The following is a 25,972-nucleotide window of genomic DNA, read 5'->3' as shown; positions in this document are numbered from 1 at the left end:
CAAAAAGATATGCCCCATATATCCTGCAAGGAGACATGCGCCATATATCCTGCAAGGAGACATGCGCCATATATCCTGCAAGGAGACATGCCCCATATATCCAGCAAGGCGACATCCCCCATATATCCAGCAAAGAGACTTACCCCTAATATCCAGCAAAGAGCCATTCCCAAATATCCAGTAAAGAGTCATCCCCATATATCCAGCTAACAGACAGCCCAATCCAGCTAAGAGACAGTCCAATCCAGCTAAGAGACAGTCCCAGCTAAAAGACAGTCCAATCAAGCTAAGAGACAATCCAATCCAGCTAAGAGGCAGCCCAATCCAGCTAAGATACAGTCCCAGTTAAGAGACAGCCCAGTCCAGCTAAGAGATAGCCCAATCCAGCTAAGAGACAGTCCCAGCTAAGAGACAGCCCAGTCCAGCTAAGAGACAGCCCAATCCAGCTAAGAGACAGTCCCAGCTAAGAGACAGCCAAGTCCAGCTAAGAGACAGTCCAATCCAGCAGGGATTCCATTTATGGAAACAAATAGATACAATGTTTCAACCGCTGTATGGAGCGAATGTCAGAAAACTGTCAGAAATAGCCTATTTCTGACAGTTCTCTGACATTCACTCCATACAGCGGTTGAAACATTGTATCTATTTGTTTCCATTTATGGAAACAAATAGATACAATGTTTCAACCGGTGTATGGAGTGAATGTCAGAGAACTGTCAGAAATAGCGGAGCTCTGCAGATACACTTAGCGGAGCTCTGCAGATACACTTTTTGCCGGCTTGGAATTCTTCTTATTTTCATCCTACTTCTTCTTCTTCTTCATCCTCATCCTCATCCTCATCCTCTTCTTCTTCTTCTGAGGATGAGGATGAAGAAGAAGAAGAAGAAGTTAAAAAAAAACCTGTAGGAAATTAAAACAATGTTTCAACCGCTGTATGGAGTGAATGTCAGAGAACTGTCAGAAATAGCCTATTTCTGACAGTTCTCTGACATTCACTCCATACAGTGGTTGAAACATTGTATCTATTTGTTTCCATAAATGGAAACAAATAGATACAATGTTTCAACCGCTGTATGGAGTGAATGTCAGAGAACTGTCAGAAATAGCGGAGCTCTGCAGATACACTTAGCGGAGCTCTGCAGATACACTTTTTGCCGGCTTGGAATTCTTCTTATTTTCATCCTACTTCTTCTTCTTCTTCTTCTTCATCCTCATCCTCATCTTCTTCTTCTGAGGATGAGGATGAAGAAGAAGAAGAAGTAGGATGAAAATAAGAAGAATTCCAAGCCGGCAAAAAGTGTATCTGCAGAGCTCCGCTAAGTGTATCTGCAGAGCTCCGCTATTTCTGACAGTTCTCTGACATTCACATTTACAGCGGTTGAAACATTGTATCTATTTGTTTCCATTTATGGAAACAAATAGATACAATGTTTCAACCGCTGTAAATGTGAATGTCAGAGAACTGTCAGAAATAGAGGAGCTCTGCAGATACACTTTTTGCCGGCTTGGAATTCTTCTTATTTTCATCCTACTTCTTCTTCTTCATCCTCATCCTCAGAAGAAGAAGAAGAATGAAAAGAAGAAGAAGAAGAATGAAGAGAAGAATGAAAAGAAGAAGAAGAATGAAAAGAAGAAGAAGAATGAAAAGAAGAATGAGAAGAATGAAAAGATTCTTCTTCTTCTTCTTTTCATTCTTCTTTTCATTCTTCTTTTCATTCTTCTTCTTCTTCTTTTCATTCTTCTTTTCATTCTTCTCATTCTTCTTTTCATTCTTCTCATTCTTCTTTTCATTCTTCTTCTCATTCTTCTTTTCATTCTTCTTTTCATTCTTCTCATTCTTCTTTTCATTCTTCTTTTCATTCTTCTTCTCATTCTTCTTTTCATTCTTCTTCTTTTCATTCTTCTTTTCATTCTTCTTCTTCTTCTTCTTTTCATTCTTCTTCTTCTTCTTTTCATTCTTCTTTTCATTCTTCTCATTCTTCTTTTCATTCTTCTTTTCATTCTTCTTCTTCTTTTCATTCTTCTTTTCATTCTTCTCATTCTTCTTTTCATTCTTCTTTTCATTCTTCTTCTCATTCTTCTTTTCATGAAGAAGAAAAGAAGAATGAGAAGAATGAAAAGAAGAATGAAAAGTAGAAGAAGAAGAATGAAAAGAAGAATGAGAAGAAGAATGAAAAGAAGAATGAAAAGAAGAATGAGAAGAAGGAAAAGAAGAATGAAAAGAAGAAGAAGAAGAATGAAAAGAAGAAGAAGAATGAAAAGAAGAATGAAAAGAAGAAGAAGAATGAAAAGAAGAAGAAGAAGAATGAAAAGAAGAATGAAAAGAAGAAGAAGAATGAAAAGAAGAAGAAGAAGAATGAAAAGAAAAAGAAGAAGAATGAAAAGAAGAATGAAAAGAAGAAGAAGAAGAATGAAAAGAAGAAGAGAAGAATGAAAAGAAGAATGAGAAGAATGAAAAGAAGAAGAAGAAGAATGAAAAGAAGAATGAAAAGAAGAAGAAGAATGAAAAGAAGAAGAAGAAGAATGAAAAGAAGAATGAAAAGAAGAAGAAGAATGAAAAGAAGAAGAAGAAGAAGAATGAAAAGAAGAATGAGAAGAATGAAAAGATTCTTCTTCTTCTTCTTTTCATTCTTCTTCTTCTTTTCATTCTTCTTCTTCTTCTTTTCATTCTTCTTTTCATTCTTCTCATTCTTCTTTTCATTCTTCTCATTCTTCTTTTCATTCTTCTCATTCTTCTTCTCATTCTTCTTTTCATTCTTCTTCTCATTCTTCTTTTCATTCTTCTTCTTCTTTTCATTCTTCTTTTCATTCTTCTCATTCTTCTTTTCATTCTTCTTCTCATTCTTCTTTTCATGAAGAAGAAAAGAAGAATGAGAAGAATGAAAAGAAGAATGAAAAGAAGAAGAAGAATGAAAAGAAGAATGAGAAGAAGAATGAAAAGAAGAATGAGAAGAATGAAAAGAAGAATGAAAAGAAGAAGTATTCCAGTACAGCAAAAAGTGTATCTGCAGAGAGCTCCGCTATTTCTGACAGTTCTCTGACAGTTCCTTCACATTTACAGCGGTTGAAACATTGTATCTATTTCCGAATAAAAACATCTGTATCCTAAATGGAAACAAATAGATACAATGTTTCAACCGCTGTACATGTGAAGGAACTGTCAGAGAACTGTCAGAAATAGCGGAGCTCTCTGCAGGGACACTTTTGCCGGCTGATCGGGAAAAATCTGATTCGCGCACCCGAAGTATGCTAATATTCGGATTCGCCGCGAATCGAATTTTTCCTGAAATTCGAAACGAATTCCACTTCGCCTGGTTTGATTCGCTCATCTCTAAAAGATGCCATAGTCGCAATAGTCCTCTGGCATAGGGATTGCAGAATTGTGCATCAGTAGAACTGTGTGGTAATAAATTTGAATTGAGAATCGGCAGAAGCAGAATAGATGTTGTCTTGAGAATTGATTTAACAGTATGAAAGGTGGTCCTAACAAGCTGGTGGGTTGTAATATGTCTGCTCATAGAGGAGGCAGGATACGCCCAGATAATGCCTTCCAAGGGGGCAGTAATTGCAGCCTGTTCTAGTTCTAACCATGGTTTGGTAGTCTTCTTGGTGCACCAAACAATCGCTCTTCTTAAATAGCCAGTGGCATAATATTTAATAGGGTCTGGAAACCCATTGCCACCCCTTGATTTGAGAAAAGTTAAAATTTCTCTGCTGATTCTTGCCCTCTTTCCTCCCCAAAGGTAGTTCTGAAATTGGATGCTTAGATTACCCTGCGGTAAAGACACCTGTAGAGTTTGTAGTAAGAAAAGGGGCAGTGGTAGAATATTCATTCTCAGGAAACTATTTCACCCGAACCATGTAAGGGCTACTTTATTCCAGTTTTGAAGATCTGCTTTAATCTTTTTAGCCAATGGGCGAAAATTCAATTAAAAAAATGTGTTTTAGGTTTGTGGGAATCAGCATGCCTAAATATTTAATACAGTATGTGAAGAAGGCCACTTAAAAGTAAATTGTTGTAATCTCTGTAATTGTTGAGGGGATAACATAATATTAAGGGCTTCTGATTTTGAGACGTTACTTTTGTAATTAGAAAGTGCCCGTAAATCTCCAGTTCTTGTAACAAGAACAAAAGGGAAGTTTGAGGGGACGAAAGAAAAAAAATCAGATCATCTGCATATGCTGCGACCTTATGAGCATACTTAGAAATATTAAGGCCTGCAATTACTGGATGCCGCCTAATAGTCTGTAAAAACGGTTCAAGAGAGAGTATAAAAATAAGGGAGGACAAAGGACAGCCTTGTTAGGTTTTGTTACTTATCAAAAAAGGGGCTGCAACAGATTCATTGGTTCTCACAGACATGGTCAGATGTGAGTATAAGGCCCTGACTCATGCCAACATGTTCATCCCTAAGTCAATATGGGCCAAGGAGGATAAAATGAACTGTCAGCTCACTCTATAAAAGGCTTTTTTCACATCAGCGGATAAGAGAATAAAATAAATGTTTTTCTCTTGGGTCTGATATAAAGCACTTAGCACTCTTTGAGTGTTGTTTCTCGCCTCTCATTCAGGTGTAAATCCAGACTGATAAGGATGTATAAGAGAGGGGATATAGGGCAAAAGTCGCCTGGCCAAAATTTGTGTAAACATTTTTAAATCTACGTTTAGAAGGGATATGGGCCTATAACTCTGGTACTGCTGAGGGTATTTGACTTCTTTGGGTATAACAGTAATCACAGCATGGAGGGTATCTCGTGGTATGACTTGTCCTCTTACAATAGAATTAAAAGCCTCTATGAATTTTGGGCCTAAAATAGTCTGAAAAGATTTATAATATGCAAAGGTGAATCCTTCAGGGCCTGGTGCCTCTCACAGTACTCATAGCCTTAAAGTGGTTGTAAAGACTCAACAATTTTTTACCTTTATGCATTCTATGCATGAAGGTAAAAAACCTTCTGAGTGCAGCAGTGCCCCCAGCCCTCTCAATACTTACCTGAGCCCCATTAAGATCCAGCGAAGAGCACGACAGCCTCTGCTGTCCTGGGTCTCTGCCTCCTTATTGGTTGAGACAGCAAGCAGGAGCCATTGGTTCCAGCTGATGTCAATCACAGCCAGTCAGCCAATGAGGAGCCACTGCATCATGTGTGAATGGACACATGGAGCAGCGGGTGCACCCATAGCAAGCTGCTTGCTGTGGAAGCACCCGACAGAAAGGAGGAGGCAGGAGAACTTGTGGGGGACCCGAGAAGAAAAGGGTCCAGGCTGCTCTGTGCAAAACCACTACACAGAGCAGGTAAGTATAGACAGGTTTGTTATTTTACAAACAAAAAAAATGAAATTACTATTGCTTTAAGGGCTAAATCCAATTCATCTGTGGAAAGTGAAGGATCTAGGTCTTGGGTCACTTCCTTGGGTAGGTGAGGCATACCTGAGTCCTGTAAAAGGTGGTAAATTAGGGTCTGATTTTGAGAGTGAGGCCTCACAATATCAGAGTGAAGCTTATACAGATCCATATAACAAGACTAAAAAAACGCAGCTATAGGAGGAGAGTCCTTAACCACAGTACCATTCTTACTTCTAATTTGTGGTATATAGTTTCTGGTCCAAACATCTTGGAGGGCCCTTGATAACAGTTTACCTGGTTTGTTACCATATTCATAGAATGCACACTTACATCTAAGTAACTTCGCCTTTGCCCAATTTGTAAAAAGATCATTAAGTTTTGTTCTGAGTGAAAACAGTTTATCTTGCACTTTTTGGGCCAAAGATTGTTTATGCACCCTCTCTAATGCTGAATTTGAGAGACTAGAGAATCGAATTGGGTGGAAACAGCTTTTTTCCTTTGAGTACCTAACTTAATTAAAGTGCCATGAATGAAATACTTATGTGCCTCCGAGTATATAAGAGGGGAGACATCCTCAGTTAAAGTTGTATCAAAAGATATCATCAAGTCTTGTTGAACCTTGGCCTGAAAGTCTTGAACTAGTCATTCATTCAATTGCCAATTCCAGCATTTCGGTATCTGTGGGCCAATACTTAATATGCAGTGTATAGAGCCATGCAATGGAGAAAGAGCCAGAAGTAGAAGATTCTAACAGGGGGAGAGCTTGTTGGTCTATCAAAATATAATCTATCTGAGAATATGTATTGTGAGGTCTGGAAAAGTAAGAATAATCTCAGTCTTGAGGATGTGTAGTCCACCATGAATCTATCAGTAGGTAAGAATGGAGACATTTTTTCACTCTTCTCAAAGCTGAATATGACAGATGTGAGGCACCCCTGCACGTGTCAAGTAGAGGGTCAAGAGCTAGATTCAAGTTACCTCCAATAATGAGAGTGCCCTCCCTATGCTGGGCCATAAGTTCTAGAAAACTTTCTAGAAAGATAATTTAATTATAATTTGCTAGATATAGCTTGGCCAGGGTGATTTTATGCTCAAATATAGTCCCCTTCACAAACAGCGCCCCTCATTGTTCGAAAAAACATCAGTCTCCCTCCAGGGAAGTTGGTTCAAAATAAAGATTGAACACCTTTGGATTTAGAATTTGGGGAAGCGCTGTGATATGTAAAGGGGAACCTAGAGAAATGCAAAGTAGGGATCTTATTCAAGTGAAAATGTGTCTTTTGCAGAAACACCAACTGAGCCTTACAGCACCTAATTTCTGACTTCAATTTGGAACGCTTTTCCGGGGCATTCAAACCACATACATTATATGAGGTAAACTGGATAGATGACATAATTAACGTAGCAACCGTATGTACCAGGTCAGGCCGTGCAGAACACAGCAAAGTCTTTCAAAGCTCAACTAGAGGAGAGGATGGGCCCTCTAGTAAGGGGTGGGGTCGAAGCGAAAAGGGAAAAGAAAAAGTTACAGAAAAAAGTTATAAGTTATAGACCCTTAAGAATAGCAATATTCTATTATTAGAAAGTATGAACTGTGGGGGTCCAGTAGAGAATTACAAAAAAAAAAAGGGAATTGTCAAGAGGGGTTAGGAATGCACAAACTCTTTCAACAAAAATCGATGTAAGAGACAATCCAAATAAGACCACCAAGTAGGTGAGGGATACGTCTATCTGGGGGGGCAACCGATAGGTGAAATATAAGAAGCAATGGAGGAGAACTGTAATGCTAACACCCAACAATTTCTTCCTCTGAGGGCAAAATACAATTTAAGATATTTAAAAAAAAAAAGGGGGAACCTTGCATTTTTACTGCAAGGTCACCTTTAAATAATGAGTATGAACATTTTACATGCAATATCTCATTATTACCATGCTTATTTAATAATTATGTTTTAACTGGAACATAATAAAAAAAATAAAAAAAACGGAAACACTATACATCATCCTGAAATTAAAACTATGCATATGAAGCACAGATACTTTATGGGGCAGCACAGTGGCTAAATGGTTAGCACTTCTGCCTGGCAGTACTAGTGTTGTATGTTCAAATCCCTGCCTGGAGTTTGCATACTCTCCCTCTGCCTGCATGGGTTTCCTCTGGGTACTCCAGTTTCCACCCACACTCCAAAGACATGCTGGTAGGTTAATTGCATTCTGTCTAAATCGGTTCTAGTATGTGTATGGATGAATGTAAGTTAGGGACCTTAGATTGTACACCCCTTGAGGGTTAGGGAATGATGTGAATGTACAATATATATGTAAAGCTCTGCATAAATTGATGGCACTATATAAGGACCTGAAATAAATAAATGTACTAATATGGACTTTCAAAGAAAGATCCCTGTTCCATAACAAAGAACTTCTGGATGGCTGTCAGATTTGTCCCGTTTGTGCCACTAAAATTTAACTACCGTATTTTCCGGCGTATAAGACCACTTTTCAACCCATGAAAATCTTCTGAAAAGTCGGGGGTCGTCTTATACGCCGGTATACGGTGAGCTGGTGTCAGGGCGGCACTTTTTCGAGGGGCGGCGCCGCTTCCCCTCCTCCTCCTCCAACGGACACTAAGTACAGGGGTGGGCAGAGGGGCTGCTGTACCTTACCTGGCTCCGGTCCCGGTCCCACGACGATCCGGTCCAGGAAGCGCGGCTGCTCCTTCTTTCAGTTCAGACGCTCGATGGTCGCTCGACTCCGCCTCCTCACCGGTGATTGGGCGCCAGCACTGGAAAGGCACACAGGCGACCAATCACCGGCGAGGAGGCGGAGCTGAGCGGCCAAACTAAAAGAAGGAGCAGCCACTCCTCTCCCCCACTGACACTAACGATGGGGCACTATTCCTCCTCCACACTGACACCAACGATGAGGCACTGTTCCTCTCCCACTGACACCAACGATGGGGCACTATTCCTCCTCCACACTGACACCAACGATGAGGCACTATTCCTCCCACTGACACCAACGATGGGGCACTATTCCTCCTCCCCACTGACACCAATGATGGTGCACTATTCCTCCCACTGACACCAATGATGGGGCGCAATTCCTCCCACTGACACCAATGATGGGGCGCAATTCCTGCCACTGATACCAATGATGGGGCACTATTCCTCCCACTGACGGCAATGATGGGGCGCAATTTCTGCCACTGATACCAATGATGGGGCGCTATTCCTCCCACTGACACCAATGATGGGGCGCAATTCCTGCCACTGACACCAATGATGGGGCGCAATTCCTTCCACTGACACTAATGATGGGACACTATTCCTCCCACTGACACCAATGATGGAGCACTATTCCTCCCACTGACACTAATGATGGGACACTATTTCTCCCACTGACACCAATGATGGGGCACTATTCTCCCCACTGATACCAATGATGGGGCACTATTCCTCCCACTGACACCAATGATGGGGTGCTATTCCTCCCACTGACACCAATGATGGAGCACTATTCCTCCCACTGATACTAATGATGGGACACTATTCCTCCCACTGACACCAATGATGGGGCACGATTCTTCCCACTGACACCAATGATGGGGCACTATTCCTCCCACTGACTAATGATAGGGCACTATTCCTCCCACTGACACTAATGATGGGACACTATTCCTCACACACTGACACTAATGATGGGGCACCATCATTGGTGTCAGTGGGAGGAATAGTGTCCCATCATTGGTATCAGTGGGAGGAATAGTGCCCCATCATTGGTGTCAGTGGATGAAATAGTGCCCCATCATTGGTGTCAGTGGGAGGAGTAGTGCCTCATCATTGGTGTCAGTGGGAGGAATAGTGTCCCATTATTGGTGTCAGTGGGAGGAATAGTGTCCCATCATTGGAATACCATACTGAAATAGCATACCATATTGAAATCAAATCTGATGTTTTTTTATTTGGTGTGCGTTGGAAGAGGGGTAGTCTTATACGGCGAGTATAGCTCAAACCCTATATTTTAACAGGAAAAGTAGGGGGTCGTCTTATACGCCCAGTCATCTTATACGCCGGAAAATACGGTATTCAGTTCTGGATACCGTTATCTTCAAATCAAAAATTATTTCACCCAGCTGTCCTCAGGTAATCCCGTACAGGAAATCTCCCCCCAAGACAAAGGTAATATCTCCTTAATTTACAAACTTGATCGCACTGCTCAGCTAACTCAAAATACAGTACATTATCCGCACTAGCTTGGTAAATATAAAATGGGGGACCAATTCTCCTCCAACAATGGCAAACAATCTTTATAAATACAACAAAAAATCCATGTTCCGCACTGTAGGGGAAACAGTATGGTATTTAATGCCTCATTGGCTTCATGTTTCCAGATAGACCAAATTAGTATTTTTGCAGCTGTGAGGAGGAGGGTATCTTCTAACGAGTTCTGAGATTGCCCCAACATTAAGGACACATGTCGGGAAATATCAGACATCAATCAAAACCTTGCATGCAATACATTTCATGCCACTTTCCCAGAATGTCTTCTTTGCTTAACACACTCTACTGTTCCGCCCCAGACACTTATAAGACCAGCTTAATGAGCAATTGCCCTTAGCTAGAAACAAAGTCGTAACCCCCTTTGATCAAATAATTTGGAGACTGAATATCATTTGCTTTATAGAAAAAAGTAGCATGTCTTATTAGGGACTCTTTGCTCCTATACCACATTAAATAGAAGTTTTGGTTAGCTTATTGTGTTCTTAGCTCACACTTCTTTTATTTACAGCACTTGTACTTTATCTGTCATCAACTGCCTAGATACATGGAAGTCTATGTTTTTATTAGTTTATTAATGTTTCACTAATGAACAGGTATTATCTTGTAATGCGACCTGCACTTTCTATCTTATACCCCTTGGGCCTTACTTGATATATAGGATTTCTGTTATTTAAGAATTTAGACAGCTAGTAAAATTTGAAAGATTATTTAAGACAAATGGGTGCACGTCTCCAGACACTGAGAACACAGACGACACACAGAAAGTAAATAAAATGTGCTTTTTAAACAATATGAAGATCTTACATACTTTCCACTTCTTTAATCTTCATTTCCCATGGTATGCAGGCTGTTTTAAAATTTTCAAAATCCCTTTTAAACTTTATCCATTTCTGAAAGACAGTAAACATAAATGACAAACCTTTCACTCCTTTTCTGCTTTATACTTTGTCATAATCCACAGTAAGAATAAAAACAATATTAACACTTAGGCTATGTTCAGGAAAGAACATTTTGCATGGGTTTTTGAGTGTTTGGAAACCAAGCCAAGCACTTCAAAACACACTTCTATATTCATCAGATGTGCCCTCACCTTTTCTAAACATTGCTCGAAAAATTCAAGCCATTGCTTCCAACTAATTGCTGTTATGCAGATGCTTTGGCTTCAATACTGTCATCAAGTTGAGATAATGAATTCAGATTTTTTTTCAGCTCTCCTTTGCTGCATGCTTGCTCCACGTCAAAACTGATTAGAACTACTGAAACTAGACACAGCAAAGCAACTAACATTGTTAGGAGACCAGCTGTGGCACTGCCATATTTCTTTCTAAATAAGTATTCAGAATGCCAAACTCCATGATAGGACTCCAAAAGTGTCCATTAATAGTAAAATAGTCCACTAAAACAAAAACAATAAAACAGGAATAATCTGCTGCAGAGCAATGCACCTTATACTAGTTTTTATTTCCCCAATGAAAGGGGCTCTTCCAGACCCCTGAAGCAAATCCACTACCCTAAAACATTTTTAATGTACTATTTTAATGAAAAAATAAGCTTTTCTGATGTGAATCTGCAGGACGTTTAGGACTTCTGTGCATATGAGTTGCCTGCTCAGTGCAAATGCAGCAAAATTGATTTTACCCAATAGTAGAGAACCAGTGCTTTCCATTTTCTTTTGCCCATTTTTTTCTCTTGACAAGTGTACTTTAAGCGTTCACTGCATTTTTTCACATGTGAGTTATTTTCAGTAGTACTAAAATCTACTATAGTGTGTGATTCTTCAAATGTAGAAAATAATGTGTGATTTGCATGATGTGCGTAATTTGCCTATGCTTTATTAACATCTGAAATATTTCCTTGCCACGTTAACACCTGAATAAGGTTTCAATAACTTGGTGTTAACATTGCATTATTGAAACCTTGCAGGTTTAGCTATGTTTCTGTCGTATTAAAATTAGCCCTAATGTGTTAATAATTAATACGCATAGAGGTCTTGCTCTGTTCATAGTGATCTATATGCATCTTAATATCAAGCAGATGCCTACTTCTTGAGTCTGGTTCTCCTGAGAAGACAGTTCTATTTCCAGAGTTGAAGGATCCCTCTCTGGGTCAGTCTTTTGAATTAGCCTCCACTGGACAAAATCTAGAGGCTGCAAGAGCTTCATCTCCAGAAAGATTTGAAAATTCCCCTTGCAATAGACCAGGTAGCCCACTCCATATGCTCCATATGTTGAGTGTGTCATTCATGACCACACTATCTTTCTTACAGTAAATATTGTTCCTTTTTTCATATCCCCTCTTCTGATGATACTCACTTCCAACAGTGAGGTTTCTGCACATGAGTGTCACTGTTTATTTCTCTACAAATAAGCATCCTTCATTGGAAAGTCCTGTAATGCCCCAAGTGGGATAGTATAAATCCAAAGGCCTTCAATGGACCTGATTACTAGAAGATAGATTTTTTGTAAATCTCTGACTGAGCTGTGGTCTTCGGAAGTCTCCTTAAATTATTTATTTTTTCCTACTCCTTGTCAGATGATTATACCCAACTAGGATTTCTACCCCTTGATCCCTGTAGAAATTTCTGTTCTTTTCAGGGGTAGGTTGGATGATTCATAGAATCTTTTATTTAATAAATGGTTAGGCAGTTTTACAGCGTGGCTACTACACCCTTGAAACCCCTTTGGTTGGGAGGACTTTTCATTCTTCTGGCCCTCATGTTTTTTTTCTATGGCCATTTGCAGTTCAATATATCCTCATCTCTGCCTACCCTTTTATACCATTGTTGTTGGCCACCCCACCCTCTCCCTAAAAAGGATTCAGGATTACTATCTTCTTTTTTCCACATCCTACCACATCATATTCCTCAGCTTCCCTCCCCCTTTTCACAAGTGAGTCCTACCTTCTGATCTTCGCCATAGCTGCCATGAGTGCCGCCTGCCTTGGATTAGCTTTAGATTATATTAATGTGTTTCCATGGTGCTGGCCGGCAGCTCACCTGCACCATGGAAATGGATGACACTGTGTGAAAATACATAATGTAGAGGGCACCCCTAACAACCTGGCATGGCAATCCAGGGTGAGAAGTGGTGGTCAGATTAGGTAACACCCTGTAATATCATGTAACTCCCTGAAGTCCAGGGTTTGGAGTGAACAGCTTTAGTCTTAAGCTGAAAAAGAAAGACCCTTATGGACTTTATAGGCACTACGACAATGGTTCATAAAAGAATATCACTTTATTAAGCACACATAAACGTAAAATAGTACATACAATTATAAAATTGTTACAGAGTATGAGCTACCCCTGTAACATACAGCAATGTATAATCAGTGCAGATTCATGTACTGATAATGGGTCCCACAGTAGAAAATATGCCGTAACTCGGCAAAGGTTAAGAGAGGGCACTCTGATAGTAGTAAATGCGATAGCTCAACATGTTTTGCAATAACATCGCTTCTTCAGGAGCCTTCTATATAAAAGAATATAAGTTATATTGATAAACAAGCATTATATACACTACTAAATGTATACATGCCAGACCAATTGGTAATAGAACAATTGTAATACCTTAAAGTACATGCAATGGAAGGGAGCGTCCAGCCAAACCATGAGGGGCCAATCGATGAAGGGATCCCAGCAAAGCTAGAAGGGCAAGTCACATACCCCATGACAGTACCTGACTTATAGGAAGTATGTAATAGTTGAAGGCAGTGTGATGGGGCCCTCCTCGATGGTTAATACCACTATAATTATAGAAATCTGACTAACCTCCCCACTTATTTGAACATGGTAGAGCCACTGGTTCTTGTCCAAATAAAACACATATGTATGTGTATGGAGAGGTCTCTACATAAGACACAGAAAGGGGGAGAAGACAATTACACAATATTCGGTTTATAGAGCATACTGGCCTCCTTTGCCTCCCACTGGGATGCTGATTAAAGAAACAACCAGTAGTAAAAAAAAGTGCAAAAAGAAAAGAAATATTGGCCTTACTTGCATATAATGGATCAATGACCCTAGGTGAGCTCCCTAATAATGACAGTATGATAATATTCTTTCTGGGATAACCTGTTGATTTGAATTATGGCTCTCCCAGATAGCATATGTTCCCCAGCCAATCATGTGTCTGTAAAGAGACACATATATATACAGTGAGGAACAGAAGTATTTGAACACCCTGCGATTTTGCAAGTTCTCCCACTTAGAAATCATGGAGGGGTCTAAAAATTCACATTGTAGGTGCATTCCCACTCTGAGAGACAGAGTTTTAAAAAAAAATCAGGAAATCACATTGTATGATTTTTAAAGAATTTATTTGTCTTGCACTGCTGAACATAAATATTTGAACACCTGAGAAACATCAAGAATTCCGGCTCTCAAAGACGCCACCACCATGTCATGCAGAGGGTCCCAAGATTGCCTAGGAATACACAACACCACCGCCATAACACCAAGAGCTGCCACCCACCCTTCCCATTTAAGGGATCCCAACACAAGATGCCTGCGCTGTCAGAAGGCGGCGCATGACGTCACTGTGCCCGGCTATGTATGGCCATGCATGTGGGATCCCTTAAATGGGGAGGGAATTTCCATATCTCAATCTTTAGCCTTCTGCTGTTGACTGTTTTTTTCTCTGGTCATTTTTTTCTGTCCAAGCTTCCTTTCCCTGAAGTCAACGCTGAGATATGCTAGGCTTATGCCATTTTTAAAGTTATCCAAAATGTTTTTTTTGCTTTTGGATTATGGCATTGCATGATAGTATGTTTGTTTACATTTCCTCTCCCCTATTTTCTCTCCGGAACTTAGCTCCATAAGCATTTCCTTTTTTGGTGATCACCTTAGTTGTTGGTCTAGTTTTCTCCTGTTTAAGTAGTGTGCTGTTTCAGCTGTTTTATTTGGTGGACGGTTTGTTGGACCTACAGTTTGCTAACTAAGGGCCCTACTTCCCTCAGGTAACAGTTTTTCCCCTTATTGGTGACTATCTGACTTATCTGGAGCACCAGGTAGATCCTCGTGGCTCCTGGGTCATGGCAATTTCCATATTAAATTGGCCCATCTCCAATGAACAATAAAGAAATAAGGGTTTTTGAGTTACTTGTAAAATCCTTTTTTTTGAAGTACAGTACAGGACACAGGCTCCTCTAATAATAGACTTTGGATTATATGCAGCCACCTTCAGGTGATTGGACTCTGCCAAACAGAATTGTGAGACAGCCCACCTCTTCCATTCTCAGTTATCTCAATGTTGGAAGCCAAAGAAACCACCAGGACAGAAGGGAGGGTGTTCTTTGTCTTGTACTACACTCCAAGAAAAGGATTTTACAGGAACCTCAAAAAGTTTTATTTGTTAATTGTACAGTACAGAACACATGCTTCTTTAGTCATGGAACGTGGGGCGTTCCGGAGCAATAGACCAAAGGCAACACAACAGTAGGCAACACAACAATAATACCAAAATAAAGAGAATCAGTTCCTTGAAACCAAATTTCACAAACATATGAACTGTGGACCAAGTGGTAGCCTTGGAAATTTCAGAAACGAATGTCTGGTACTGAAAATCCCAAGAGGTGCTGACTGAATGAATGATACTGACAGTAACAGGAAGGGGAATAATCTTGTCTATAAGGTGTAAGCCTTAGAGATAACCTTCTTATTCCACCTAGGTAAAGTGGAATGAGATAAAGTACCCCTTACATGAGCCTGCTGGCAGAACATCAGATTATCAAAGTTTAGGGTTGAAGCTGTGACTGAGAGGTAAACCTGCACTGCTTTCACCACACCCGGTGGTGGATGTGATGGACAGTAGATAGAAATCTTTTTGGGATGCTTCAGAGTCGGACAAAAAAAAAAGGCAGAACAATGCCTTGATTCAGGTGAAAAGAAGAGATCAACTTAAAGAGAAAGAAAGCCTTTGGTCTCAAACTACGGATTGCTTAGAGTGGGATAGGTTATATGGGGTCCCACAATTCTGTTACCAGTGTTCAATCACTTAAAAGCAGCTGCATATAACCTAGGGTTTATAATTAAAGAGCATGTACTGAATAATTAATTTTGAACTCACAGTAAGTTCTTTTTCTTGAAGACCATTAAGGGACATAAGTCACACTCCTTTGCTCTGTGTTATTGGTCTTTATACTGCTTGTTTACAAAATCGAAGCATGATTAGAGGCAGGGTTATATGGGACTTAGCATCTTAGGTGCCGATGTTCCAACCTTTTGTAAAAAAACATCTCTAACTCCCCTGTTCCTTAATAGAGTGAAGATTTTACAGTCCAAAATTTGTATTTTTCTGTTCTCTCTGAAAAACTAGCAGCTCTTCCTGATATATCTGTTTGATACATGCACATTTATTTTTATGTTTTATTGATTCCATAGGCAGTTTCCCCAATTTTCAATCATTATAGCTCCCAATTTGGCCCCATTCACATAGGTGTTGAGGCCCATAGTCCATGAATGGGTTGTATGTTCATATGGCTTGAGCCTCTAGGTGCTGCGAGCAGGTACACCATTCAAGTGTATACGTACACAGCTGCTCATCCCAATTTGACAGATGTGCTGGTTTGAGTGAGTAGCCTGGAAAGCAAACTGTGCATCCCCATACACATACATGATCTACTTGCACATATCACTTGGTGGTTCAAGCTGCATAAACGTACATCCCATTTACAGACTATAGGCCTCAGTGCCCATGTGAATAAGGCCTTACCAGAAATATGGAATGCTCTTAAAATGTATCTCCAACATTTTTAGTTGCTTTGAATAAGGAGCTGTGAGAACCATTTGCGACTTTTATAGCTGACAGGGTGCCCCCTGATGACTACTTCAACTCCCTCCTTATTGGCTTATATTTAAATAGTCTATCCCCCCTCCAGTCTATCATGAATACTGCTGCCAGGCTCATCCACCTTACCAACCGTTCAGTGTCTGCTACCCCTCTCTGCCAATCCTTCCACTGGCTTCCACTTGCCCACCGAATAAAATTAAAAATACTAACAACAACTTACAAAACCATCCACAATTCTCCCCCCAGCTACAGTACATCATCAAGCTGGTCTCAAAATATCAACCAAACCGCTCTCTTCGATCCTCCCAAGACCTTCTGTTCTCTAGTTCCTACCTCCTTCCATGCTCACCTCCAGGACTTCTACTGAGCTTCTTCCATCCTATGGAACTCCCTACCCCAATCTCTCCGGCTATCTCCTAATCTATCCACCTTTAGATGATACCTGAAAACCTCTCTTAAAGAAGGCTATCCTTCTTCTAACTTGTAAACTAGGAAATAAATAAACTAGTTATTTCCTCCATCAGCTCATCCCCCCACAACTATTACCTTTTGTATCACCAACCCTTCCTCCTAGATTGTAAGCTCTAACGAGCAGGGCCCTCTGTTTCCTCCTGTACCAAATTGTATTGTAACTGTAATGTCTACCTTCATTTTGTAAAGCGCTGCACAAACTGTTGGTGCTATATAAAGTCTGTATAATAATAATATAAAATAGCGGTTTTTACTCATTTCTTATTGTGCCTCCAGGACAGAAAGTGTGGGGGGGGGGGGGGAAGCTCCACAATAGGACACAGATAGCAAAGAAAAAACAGCATAGGTTTTACCAATTCCATGCCCTTATAAAAGTATACGTTTAGCAGTTTACACTAGAATAACAGCAGACTAACTGCAGTTTAGGAGCTGAATGAGTAGTTTGGACCATTTTTATCAGTACCCACTACTCTCTAACACCCCAGAAACACATTGGTTTGTTGAGACAGGTGCTTGTTAGGTGGCTGTGCAAGTCTCTTCTTGCAAATATAAAATACAAATACAAATATTAACCCCTCCCATTTTTGTGATGTTTTACCATGATTACTAATTAAACTAATGTTTATCATTTGCTTTTTCTTCCCCTGTGATTTTAAAATTAATAACTGTAACACAGTGATTATACTGTAGACATGTGCAAAATTAAAAAATGTGTTTTGTTTCGATTCGTTATTTCTTTAGTTTTGTTTCATTTGAATAGTTACATTCGTTTAATTCATTTTTCGGAATTCGTTTATTTGAATTCAACTGAATTAGACATTTCCAGCGAATTTGAAAATAATTTTAACAGATTCGAAAATAATTCCAACAGATTTGAAAACAATTCTAACGAGTTCAAGAATAATTCCAACGTTACATTCCATAATCCACAATCCCTATGTGTACTTGATGGTATATGGGCTATATGAAGAGTTGCATGACCATATTGGAAATTTCATAGTGCCTTTGTTGATCCCTACTCATGGCACCATAGCGCAGTTCACAATTTTTTGTAGAGTATTTTAGCTTTTTTCTAAGCTATTCTATTATTTTCTATTATTTTATTGTCTGTTCTAATGTATTCAGTTCGAATTCAAATTCATTCTATTCAAAATTAAAATTTTGGAAGCCAGTTATATTCTTTCTATTTTATTCTATTCTATTGTTTTTTCTATACTATTCTATCTATTCTATACTTTGATTCTCTATTCTAATCTTTTCTTCTCTATTCTTTGATTTTCTATTCTAATCTAATCTATTCTATTCTAATTGATTCTATTTTATTCCTTTACTTTCTGCCCTATTTTGCTCTGTTTTACTCAATTATTTTCTTTTATTTTCTATTCTAATCTTGTGTCTTCTTTTCTATTCTATTCTTTCATTTTCTATTCTAATATTTTCTATTCTATTCTAATGGATTTTATTCTTTTCTATTCCTTTATATTCTATTCTATTTTGTTTTGTTTTACTGTATTCTGTTCTATTCTTTTATTTTCTATTCTGTTCTTTTTCCTCTATTCTTTTCTATTCTGTTCTTTTATTTTCAATTCTATTATTTTCTAGTTCTTTATTTTCTTTTCTATTTTTCTTCTGTTCTTGTTTTTGAATTTGAATTTGTTTTCTAATGTGTTTTCAAATTCGACTTGATTTGAATTTTGGGCAAATTTCATTTTGTTATTTCAGATTAGTTTAAATTCGTTTCTATTGTAATTCGGAATTTGGATAGCGAAAAATTAGCCCGAATTTTGATTCAGAACAAAATGAACTGCACATCTCTGTTATACTGATCATTGCCTAAAAGCATAATATCAGACTTCATATTCATTAGGATTTAGATAGATCAAGAAGAAATTATTTACCTTTCTCAGAAGAGCAGTCATAATTTTACATCTTAAATGTGATGCTATGCATTTCCTATTTATGCAAAACACACAATTTGAGAGCTAGAATATCTTAGGTTTGTATTTTTATCACTACATAAACATGCCATTTTCTAAATAGTTTCAGAAGTTCAGGTTACACTGCATTTAATTTCCGCCGTACAAGGCCAGAGCTAGTGGGGTGCTGGGGAGGGCTGTGCCCCCCCCAGATATCAGTTATGCCCCCCCCAGGCTGCTGATGATACTATGCTCTGTGCTCTGCATTCCTCCTCCCAGCACTGCCACACTGGGATCTCTAGGTCCTCCCAGATAAAGCCTGCTCAGACTTCTCCGTAGCCCCATGCACAGAGCCGGCTACTAAAACTGAGCTATTGTTCACAGGTTAGACTCCACACTTATTAGCTCTGCTAAGTGGGCTGGTAACAGTGTTAGTGCCTATCAATGCCAAAGACAGAGAGAGATGCAAGAGTTAGAAATACAGCAGCAGGACTGGGGATATTCTGTTTGGACTTGTGACAGTAGTTAGGGCTTGTTCATACTCGACTAAATTTCTAACTCTTACTAAACGCTCCTAAAGCTATAGTATAGGTGTTAATGAGCTATTTAAACAGAAAAAAAAGAAACAGCTTGGCTAGAGTTGGGCTTTTAATGTAAACATGTTTTTGGGATGGTATAAATCAGGGATCTCCAAACTTTCTAAACAAAGGGCCAGTTTACTGTCCTTCAGACTTTAGGGGGGCCAGACCGTGCCCAGTGGGAGTGAACAATGTCCCATCTTTTGTATTAGGGGGAGTAATAGTTGGTGTCAGTTGGAGGAATAGTGCCTCCTTATTTGTGTCAGTAGAAGGAAAAGTGCCTGATTGTTGATGTTAGTGGAAGGAATCATGTCCCATTGTTGGCATCAATGGGATTAATAGTACCCTATGGTTGATGTTAGTGGCAGGAATTATGCCCCATCATTGATGTCAGTGGCAGAAAAAATGCCTAAAGGGCCAGATAAAGGCAAGCAAAGGGCCACATCTGGCCCCCAGGCCGCAGTTTGGAGACTGCTGGTGTAAATTATACTGTTAAAGTAAATAATGTGTAAAATTTTCATTTTGTTTAATGTGTTGTCATGAAGCATATGGATTACAAGTGAACTTTTGCATTTCTTTGATTAGCCTTCTCCATTTAATTTGGACTTTATTTTGAGGTCATCAAATTCTTAATTCCTCAAAGCCAGTCTAGCACACTGCTGTCTACAAACATTATGCATTGTAGTGCTTACAATAAAAAAAAAAAATATATATATATATATATATATATTATTGAACACTCTACTAGGTGGATATCAAATCAGAGAGATGTCACAGAGTGAGGATGTCAGTTCAACAACCAGAATCGAAGATGGTATCCTAGGTTGAAGAAAAAGAATGTTGGAAATCCCACCATAGCATGGAGCTTCCATTTCCCCCTAGCCTACTTTCTCTGTGCCTCCTCATTTGTGTCAGTAGAAGGAAAAGTGCCTGATTGTTGATGTCAGTCGAAGGAATTATGTCCCATTGTTGGCGTCAATGGGATTATTAGTGCCCTATGGTTGATGTTAGTGCAAACATACAAACATTATGCATTGTAGTGCTTACAATAAAATATATATATATATATATGTTATAGAACACTCTACTAGGTGGATATCAAATCAGAGAGATGCCACAGAGTGAGGATATCAGTTCAACAACCAGGATTGAAGATGGTATCCTAGATTGAAGATAAAGAATGTTGTAAATCCCTCCACAGCATGGAACTTCCATTTCCCCCTCAGCCCACTTTATCTGTGATTCTGATTGTTCAGTATCAATAGTGGTGAATGATCTAGTGTTACTATCCGCCATTGAACCATGTATATTTAAAGCATGTGAAACAATGCAAATGCTTGTGCAGAGATAAGCAGCAGGATGTAAATGAGATCTCACCGAACAACAATTTTATGAGGTAAGGAATAAACTGTCTTTGATGGCATTTTAAGCTCTAACAAGGTTGAAATTTGTTAACTGTGCCATTTTATTAGGCATGTCTAATCAATATAATGTTTAATTAAGGGAACTTTATTGTCTGAATTAATTAAAATACTTCTACAAAGAAAGTGCCAATGATGCTTACCTTCAAAAACATAAATTGTAACATAAACTCACAGTCTGCAGGCCATTTCTGCATGCAATTGCCTGCCAAAAAACCCCTAGGATAAAGGCTCTATGAGTACTAGGTGTTTTTGACTAAATATATATTTACTTTTGGTAAACCATATCTTGAAGTGATGTTCAACATATAGAAATACATTAGTTTGAAATCCGTTTGAAATGCTTCTGAGTTCATTCAGAATTAATTTACAGATGCATTTGACCTGTTTCAAGCAGATTTTGCATTCTCATAGAACGAAATGGAAATGCAAAACCTGTCTGATGCTAAAAAAAAGTTGATACAGGCCCATAAAATGTGAATTATTTGGCAATTATTAGGTAATATTATTGTTTTTCACACTTACTGTACATTTTCCTCACTTTAACCAGTTTCCCTCTGCCCTATAGCAGGTTTACTGCTACAAGGCACTCTCCCTGCGCAAAATCATGTGTGTGTGTATATATATATGTATATACTGTATTTATATGTGATCTGTGCTTCCGCCGTGTTCCAGGGCAGTTGGTGCATGCTGGCCCGATGGTGCTGTGATTTGATGCAGCACTGATCACTCATCAGGTTCAGGCCAATGATGTTCGGTGATGATCGGCTATACCGAATCAGAGGTCTTCCTGTGCCTGTGTTTACATTACACAGGCACAGGAAATGAAGCAGTCTTCTCTCCCTGGAGCACATTCCATTCCAGAGAATGAACAAAGCAGATCCACGTGAATCCAAGCAGCACACTTTTTCAGTAAAGCACAGCTAGGTCGCATTTAATCCCCTGATCACCTCCCCCCCCCATTTAACACTTTCACTGTCCTGTCACCAGTGTCATTATTACAGTGTACAGATTTTTTTACTGATCACTGTATTAGTGTCACGGGTGACTTCAGATAGCATTAGATTCAGTTATTCAGTTGGCATCCCTCCCAGATAGTGTCAGATTGCCCTCCACTACATCATTCATCACATATAACCCTTTGATTGCCAGGAACACACTCACATACAAAATAAACTTCCAAAGTTAGTATAGTGTCTGAATGGATCAATATCTTTGATCAGATCAGAACTATACCAGCATTCACAATAGTATAGTGTCCCCAAAAACGCAGCGTTAGCAGAATCAGCCCCGACACCTGCCAGCACCTGTGTTTAGCCCCTACGCGTAAGCCGGCCATACATGGGTTTGTTTCTAAGAATTTTCATTCGAATTTCACACCATCAGTGGGCCACAGGAGTGGCCAATTTTCGAGCAGCCATCAAATTTGAGTGATTAGGCATGTTGGAAATTTTTTGAAAAATGAACGAATTTCTAATTGATGATGGAAGAATCATGCAAGAAATGTAATTGAATAAGAAATGAGCATGAGCTTTTACCTGAGAAGAAAAGAAAATTCTTGGACACGAAAATCCTTTTCTGTAGCAACATGAAGTCAAATTAACCTCCCTAGCAGTATGATTATGTCAATATTTCTGTGCTCAAAGCGGTACATTTTTTTGCATGGAAATATGTTGTTTTTTTATTGTAGGCCTGTCATTTTTAGGAATAACTCCCTGAAATCTGTCCGAACAAGAGTATAATAAACATCCCGGCTATGATAAAATTTGAAACACAAAATCATAAATTATAATATAATAAATAATCATAAAAAACAATAATATAATAATAATAAATGTAATTCAATAATGTAATCAAACCAAAAACACTGAAATTTGAAATATAGCGCCAAGTTCGCACATCACTGAGCTAAGTCACAAAATCGTTTTCAGTGTCTGATGACGTATTTCCCCACAAATCATTATCACTCAATTCTGAAAGTAGTTCTAATTTACTATCGCTGTTCTATAGCTGGTCCAAAACCGCTTTTGACCTAAAGGGACACTTTTTGGACGTCATGGACTTTTCTCAGTTTCCAGGCAGAAAGAACGATAAAAATGCAGGCAGGGCACAGGACAAAGCACTAGGGACAAAATGTATGTGAAATGCTTTGATACAGTAATGTTTTACTATGTGATTTTAGTGTATTGAGTGAATGTCACTTTTAACATTTTTGAATTTCCCGCCAGTTACGTCCCGTACGTCCTGACGCTCGCAAGGACCTGAACCTGGAAGACGGATGCCGGCATCGGCCAGAGTAGATGGCAGGGGACGCTGCAGGGGGGACATCGCGGGAGCGAAGGACAAGGTAAGTGAAACAGGGATCCAGGCAATGCTTCAGGGTAATCCCGAGTGTAGCTTGGGGTTACCGCTTTTGGTACTGAAAGTTTTTTACATGCCAGCACTGCAGTATCACTTGGTGACGGGGCAAGTCTCATGAGTGCAGTACAAGCTGGTACAGCGGTGATGCAGCACAAGTAGTGCCCCGCAGCCACCAAGAATTTGAACACAGGTCTGTAGAGCCCATAGTGTCCTTCCAGAAATTCTGCAGTACCCATACTTCCCCCATTCACTGTCTAACCCAGAATTCAGGTGGAAACAGCAAATTTAACTACTCCCCTTGGAGCTGGTTTTCATAGATGATTTGCATAATTTGATTGTGGACTAAAAAAATGTATTGCTGGCCAACCCAAATTCAAACGTTGCCAATCCATTTGCATGAAACCCATTACAATTTCCAAATGTAAAGTTTTTTTGGGCCTAACCCTCAACATAGGCATTGCTAAAAAAATGAGTTGCGGTTATATTGGTCTACAGACCCGATTCATCATATGCCAGTGTTCTCTGCTGCCATGGCCTGGCATAGATATGAGAACATAATGCGATTTATGCATTTCAATGACAATACACTCTCGTCATCCTCGGGTGACACTGAATATGATAGGCTCCACAAAATGTGGCCCCCTGTGAATTACCTTAACTAAAAATTTGCAGATGTGTATATTCCCCAGCAAAACAGCTGTGTTGAGTCTCTCAATAGTTCTTCTGGCCGTCTTGCATTCAATCAGTTTCTCCCCAGAAAGCGTGGCAGGTATGGGGTCAAAATGTATAAGACCTGTGAGAGGACAACAGGCTATACATGTAATCTTCAGACTTTCAAGGGAAAATATGGAGCACCTCGGATGCCCAAACTACATGGGGAACAGTGGCAAGATAGTTTGGGATTTGGTGTCACCCTTTTTCCATATGGGGTACCACTTATAAGTTGACAATTTGTTTATAAGCGTGCCACTATTTAGACATTTGTACAATCTTGGAATTGGCTCATGTGGCACCGTGCGACCTTATCACAAGGGCTTCCCTCAATGACTTGTAAATACCTAACTTAGAAAGGGGGAGAAAGCCTGTTTGAAAAATTATGACTTGCTCACAGTTGAGTGGAAGGACAAATGGGATATTTTTGTCATGTCTTCCATTCACACAGACTTGACAATCTAACTTTCCATGACAGCTGGTGTTGTTGAGAAGCCCCTCTGTGTCCAAGGCTATAACCTTAACATAGGATGGGTGGACTTCAATGATTAGATGATGAAGCCATACTTAGTTTCCCATAAAGCCAGATGCTGGTACAAAAAAGTGTCTGTATACAGTATGTATTTCATTTGGCTCTGTACAACGCTTTTGTGCTTTACAAAGCAACTGGATGAAGTTGATCCTTCCTACAATTCCAGGAAGATATCATCATGGCCCTTTTGTATCCAGAAGGTGCTGTGGCCCAAACTCCCAACCCAGATGCAGTGACCCGGCTGCATGAGAGGCATTTTACTGATGCCATTCCTGGTACGCCAACCTAAAAGTCACCCCAAAAAAGATGTTGTATCAGTAACAGAAATAGAATTAGCCATGACACTAATTTTTTTGTCCCTGCTGTCCAAGTTAAAAAAGTAAAAGAAAAAGAAAACAAATACTTAAAAAGTAAACAACTAAGCAAAACAAAAATAGTTGTTGTTTTATTGAGTTACTGTTTTATTGTTAACCATTGCTGTTTTCGTTGCAGAAATGCCATTCAGGTGCTACACCCACCTGTTTATTCTGACAACAGGGTGTGCTCTCAGAATGTACGACAGTGTATGCAGCGCTGCTGGATGAGATTTTTCATCCACAGTTATAAAAGCATGGGAGCCTGGGATGGTCAGTGGGTGGATTGCTCCTATGCTCTGGCATATTTAAAAAAAAAAATTTGGCAGAGAACTCTTCATCCACATTGATCGATGTTTGGTTCTTTTTTTTTTTGTTCAGCCCATGGGCTGAATAAAAAAGAAAGCACATTTCATGTATGACCAACATTAGAAGTGGGTGATTGAAGGGTGGTAAATTCTAATGGTGGCCATACCACACACTTTTTCTGGCAGAGATTTGGCTGAGATTTTATGCAGCCCACAGCTGCATAAAAAAAGAACACAACATATATGCCCAACAAAGTCCAGTGAAGTACATCACTGGACTTTGAGTGGTTATGCCAGGATGATGCCTGCAGCTTCAAGCATCATCCTGGTATTTATTTCAGCTGGTGGTTGGCTTTCATATAAAAGTAATCCTAATGCTAATTAGTTGCAGGAGTGCTTTTATAGTAGCAGGAGTAAATGCCCCCCCTCCTATTGACTTCCACGGCTTTCTCGGGCAGTCCCATTCCATCAGGGAATCTGAGAATGCAGCCGGCGTTTCCACCAGCTGACCATAGAGCTGATTGGAGACCAAAATGGCTCCAAACATCTCTGTAGTCATTTTTATATTGGGAAAGCATATGATAGGCATCTGGTGGGATCAGATGATTTAAGGGTAGAGGAGATATATAGAGTCTAAGAGACCCCAGACTTCAAAGAAAAGAGTACCTGTCACTGCCTTTTGCCATAATGGGGTATTTACAAGCCCTGTGATAACAATAAAAGTGATTAAAAAAAATAAATAATACGGACATTGTAAAAATAAAATTTTAAAATCAAAATAAATAATTAAAAAAATAAAATAAAAAATAAAGCACCTTTGCCCACCCCATCACTTGCGCACAATGGCATATGCAACCTTGTGTCGGTATGTAATAGCGGTTGCACTTGCACCATGTATGTGAGGTATCGC

At 39.4% G+C, this 25,972-nt stretch overlaps 1 protein-coding gene across 1 annotated transcript in view; it reads right to left on the bottom strand.

Moving 5' to 3' along the window:
* LOC149466427 (transmembrane channel-like protein 2) overlaps window positions 1-25,972 on the bottom strand; it is a 146,103-nt gene that overhangs the window by 88,145 nt on the left and 31,986 nt on the right. The window contains exon 4 of the mRNA XM_089672548.1: window positions 10,435-10,516. Coding sequence (XP_089528674.1) covers window positions 10,435-10,516 — 82 coding nt within the window. The remainder of the gene's footprint in view (window positions 1-10,434; window positions 10,517-25,972) is intronic.

This window comes from Staurois parvus, unplaced genomic scaffold (genome assembly GCF_062004578.1).
Source record: "Staurois parvus isolate SC_StPar_1 unplaced genomic scaffold, SC_StPar_1.0 ptg000130l, whole genome shotgun sequence".
Taxonomy (NCBI): domain Eukaryota; kingdom Metazoa; phylum Chordata; class Amphibia; order Anura; family Ranidae; genus Staurois; species Staurois parvus.
Note: the sequence above shows the minus strand (reverse complement) of the source record. Positions and strands in the feature narration are given on the sequence as shown.